A 4,638-nucleotide genomic window follows, 5' to 3' on the forward strand; every position below is an offset into this window, starting at 1 on the left:
AAAAACCAAAACAAACAAGCTACATATTTTTCAAAAATATTTTTTTACTTACCGTGCTTGTCTTATTGTATTATTGTCGAAAAATATGTGCACTCCTTAAAAAGAATTAAATTAGCTCAAAATTTTTCGTTTTAAAGGGTTACTTGCAATAAATAAAAAATGAAATATCGAATACGAAACACTCCTGAGACTTGATTTCAAGTTTCGACTCAAATTAAGAATTCCTTTTCAACCCTATAATACTGAAGAGAAACACCCACAATCTCATTAACCAAAATGCTATTATTTTGCCACCACAAGTTCATAACCCTTGGTACAAGAGGCTAGACAATTGAACTCTCTCTTAAGAAAATCATAAAAGAAACAGGAAATACACAAACATAATACAATCACAATGATATTTATTGCTGTCAGGATTACTATATGGTCTTAATCAAGAGTTTATTTTTCTGCAATGCTTTCGAATCTCTCCTCTTGGACCGGTTAGGGGAGAGATGTTCCCCATCTTGATCATGGACTTGGCGAATTGCTCGAAGAAAAGCTCATAATTCTCTGCATATTTCTTCACTAACTCCATTGATTGTTGGTTCTTTGTCACTAGAACTTGGTCAGAACTCAAAAGCCCCTTAGAAGCCAACAAGTTCTTGAAGTAGTTGTTATCAAACTTTGTTGGGGTGACAAAGTCCAAGAAGAAGAGGTTCTGATCACCGCCGGACTTAGGGCATCGGGTACGCAATTGGGCGGCATATGATTGGTCAAGTGTGAAGTCGGCTAGCCCATTGCCAGCCTGGTTGTACAACCTCTGCCTGAAGCTAGTGCATCTGGCATTCCCAATTGTGTGACTCCCTGGCATTGGCAATTTTTTTTTTAAAAAAAAAAAATGTAAAAATAGGTTATTTTCAAAAAAATATACAACAAATATAATTTGAAAAATAAAATGTAAAAAATTTATGTACTTTAGATTTTCGAATCAATTAGTTTTTTTTCATAGATATCTACACAATGGCCTCGTTTGGGAAGTTGGTTATTTTAGTAGGTAAAATTTTTTGTATTTGGAAAGATGGTTGGAAAGAAAAAGAGTAAAATAATTATGGGTTTCATGTGATATTTTGTTTTATTGACTATTTTAGTCTATTTTGTCTTGTTGTAAATTTTAGCCTGAAAAACGTCCTAAACTCACTTTTTAAACAGGGCCAATATGACAAAAAATTAGAAAATGACCAAACCAAATCGTTAAAGTGAATTATATGATAAACCCCAAAAATTGGACTAGATGGCCTGATCTTTTATGAAGGACAAGAACTTGGTTCCTATTCAAAAAGACCACGAAACACACGAAAACTATAATATTTACCGGACAATGCCACAAGATCAACAATGTCAAGTCCTTGCAACTTAAATTTGGTGAGGATGGTTTGGAAAGTATTGTTAGGGGCAGGAATGTTGTTGTTGGAGCCACTCAAGCTTGCACCTTTGGAGTCCCTTCTTCCTAATGGGACCTCCCAGCTAGGTCCACCAGTCTGCACATTGTACAATTCAAAAAATATGCTATTATGCATAGCTTGTAAGGGTAGTATGGTCATCTAATCCAAATTGGCACTAGCTAAAAAGCAAGACATACAAGAGAGGTGGAGTCTCTAGCAGCTAGAGCCAAGATATCAGCACAAGAGACAGTGTGAGGGCATTCCTTCTCCAATGCAAATTTGATCTCATCGATAACTTCAAACCCACGAACCGAGTCTCGGTTAGGGTTCGACCTCTTCTCACTCAGCATGCTCCCAGTGCTCACTAGAAGTATCGATGCATCACACCCCTGCATTTAATTAACAAAATCATAAACCAAAGTTAGTAATGCACTAATCTCAAGAGATTAGTTGGATGCAATTTAAGTATTCATTCCTGTTAAATTTTTAATAGTGGGATACTTGGCAGATTAGAGGTAAAAGCGAGGTCAATACAAGTGGGACAGTGAGACTATCTATACTCCGAGGACTAGGGGTAAAAGCCCTAAATATTTCCTTTTGTATAATTTAGACAAGCAATTTTATGGTTTAAGATAATATTTAATTTTTGGAACCAAAAGGTTAGCCGAGCCACGATATGCATATCAAGAAGTGTAGGTTACCAAGCTCTTACTTGATATGTGTGGGATAGGACCCTAGACCACATGTCATTACAACAAATAAGAGTTTTAGAAACCAAATGTTTTGGTTTCTACAAGTAAAAATTTTGTTATAAAAGATATTTAGGGACCAATTTATATCGTCATGAGGATAGTTGCTAAAAGGTCGTTTCGAAAAGTCCAAAACAAGGCTTTTAGCGAATTTTTTTTGAAAATGTCACTGATAAATAAACTTTTAGGAACAAAATAATTTGGTCTGAAAATGGTTTTTTTTTTGAGACAAAAATTTGGTCGCAAAAGAATAATAATTTATCACTAATGTCTAATTTTTGTTGTTAAAAATATAATAATGGCACTTTTTGTAACAAAAATATTTGGTCCCTAAAAAATAATTTTATCCCTAAATTTTGGTCTCTAAAACCTTAATTTGTTATAGTATGTATTTAAGACTAATTGAGACAAAACACCGAATACTCAAAAGAAAGAAAAAAGGGTCAAGTTTTGAAATAAAACTTTAACTCAAAACACATTCTATATCATGAAACTGCCTCACCAATTAGTAAGCTAACTAGTATTTTTGATTTTTGCTTTACATTCAAATCCAATTAACAACAACTCACATGGCATATTTCAGCCCATCACATATACATGTAGACATTTTTTCTCCATAGCTAATCTAACAACTAATAATTATTTTTGTCTATAAAAAAATAAAATGTAGTGCATGGGTAATTATAGGGTCCTGAAAACTAGTAGATTAATTAATAGCTCTGCTTGCTTGACTGACCTTGACAAAACAGTCATGGAAATGGAGCCTAAGCAATGAAGCAGCCATGCGGGTATCTTTGGCGACAGCCTTTGCAACAACAGACTTCACAATTTCTTGAGCTTTGGGGCAAGACCGGCCGTAGAACTGTGGGTAGAGGTAGCCACCATTGCTCTTCCCAGCAAAGCAAAGTGTTGGAGCAAAGACAAGGATGGTTACAACAATGAAAGAGCTCAGAGATTGAGCCATTGTAGTCCCTGTTGTTTTTCTTAGCTAATCTTTTATGAACTTCAAGAGCTATATGAAGGAAAACTTGATATAAGAATGTTTGTCGTAATGAAAGCTTTAGATGGGTAAAGGGTATTTATAGAGAAGACTTCATAGAGTATTCTGTAGAGAGAGAGAGAGACAGAATAATGGAGTTGGTAGAGGTTTTGGTTTTGGTTTTGGTTTTGGTTTTGGTTTATGCATATGATATGAAGTAGAGAAACAAACTTTTGGTTGAGCTTGCCTAATGTATCCTTAAAATAGAAAACAATAATTACCAAAATTTGTTAGATTGTCTGAAAATATTGCAGATTTGGACTTCTGTTTATATCAATGATCATTTGTCCCTAAATTTCCTTATCATCCGTTTTTATTTATTTGTTTATTTTTATTCGTTAGAACGTATACTAGCCTGATCTAAGGGAGAAGGAAAGGGGATCATCCTCAACACCTCACATGGGGCTCAAATCCGCAATCTCCACTGTAGAGGTTGGAGAGCATACTACTTTGACACAAGACCATGTGTCTTCTTCTCATATTTTAAAACACTTTACATCATTAAAAATCTCGAAATACAATAATTTCTATTGATGATTCTGTATAGGAAAAAAAAAATAAATAAATTGAAAATAGAAGATTACGTGCCTTCTATTCAACCATGAAATTATGTAAATGATGCTTGAATTTGAGCAAGGTCTAACAAAGCAATTCTGCAATCCTAGAATCAAAACAATAAATGAACCAAAAATATTCAGAAAATGAAAGGTAAGCGTAATTCAAATTTGGTGTAATACAAGGTACACCCAAGATAAATTTGACTCATATATTGCATTTTCTGGATACTTCAATTTGGTGTTTTTTTTTTTTTTTTGATTGAATGATTCAATCTAATAATAAGCATTTAAATCTGGATGGCATGTCAATAAAAAGGACCATTCACAATGAATCCAACCAAGGACTACAAAGGTCCCTCAATCACTATACACACATACATGGCCTAGTATTTGGTACTCTTAGTTTGTATGTACACAAGTTAAGAAATTTGGGTGAGTCAACCCACCAGGGTCTGTTTTTTCTTTTCTTTTGGTACTCTAGTCTTTTTTCTTTTCTTTTCTTTTCTTTTCTTTTTTTTCTTTTTATTTTTATCAAGTCTGTGGACAGTGAGGTGAGGACATGAATGTAAGGTGGAAAGCACAAAGAGTTGGAGTAGAAGTACCTGCTCTCTTATTTTCAAATGTACCTAAAAATAAAAAATAAAAGAAGTACCTGCTCTCTGTTGACAAAAACTTTATGATCACATTTCCTATTATATATGAACATTGTAGGTATATAAAATGTGAATGTGAAATAAATCCAAAAATGCCTAATGTTTTTTTTTTAAATTTATTTTTATGATTTATTTTTAGACTTTGTGTGTAAATTGTTTATGAAAAAAAATTAGATTGATTGGATAATCGTAGTCATATTTATTATGTTTATATTT

At 33.4% G+C, this 4,638-nt stretch overlaps 1 protein-coding gene across 1 annotated transcript; it reads right to left on the reverse strand.

Moving 5' to 3' along the window:
* Window positions 1-237: 237 nt before the first annotated feature.
* LOC114255969 (peroxidase 72) lies at window positions 238-4,418 on the reverse strand. The gene is made up of 4 exons (XM_028195514.2): window positions 2,910-4,418; window positions 1,622-1,813; window positions 1,355-1,520; window positions 238-846 (listed from the first exon to the last, which is right to left on the reverse strand). Exons 1-4 carry the CDS (start codon window positions 3,135-3,137, stop codon window positions 434-436), a joined length of 999 nt encoding a protein of 332 aa, XP_028051315.2. The 5' UTR covers window positions 3,138-4,418; the 3' UTR covers window positions 238-433.
* Between the last annotated feature and the right edge of the window lie 220 nt (window positions 4,419-4,638).

This window comes from Camellia sinensis, chromosome 1, assembly GCF_055761805.1.
Source record: "Camellia sinensis isolate YWXY chromosome 1, ASM5576180v1, whole genome shotgun sequence".
Classification (NCBI taxonomy): domain Eukaryota; kingdom Viridiplantae; phylum Streptophyta; class Magnoliopsida; order Ericales; family Theaceae; genus Camellia; species Camellia sinensis.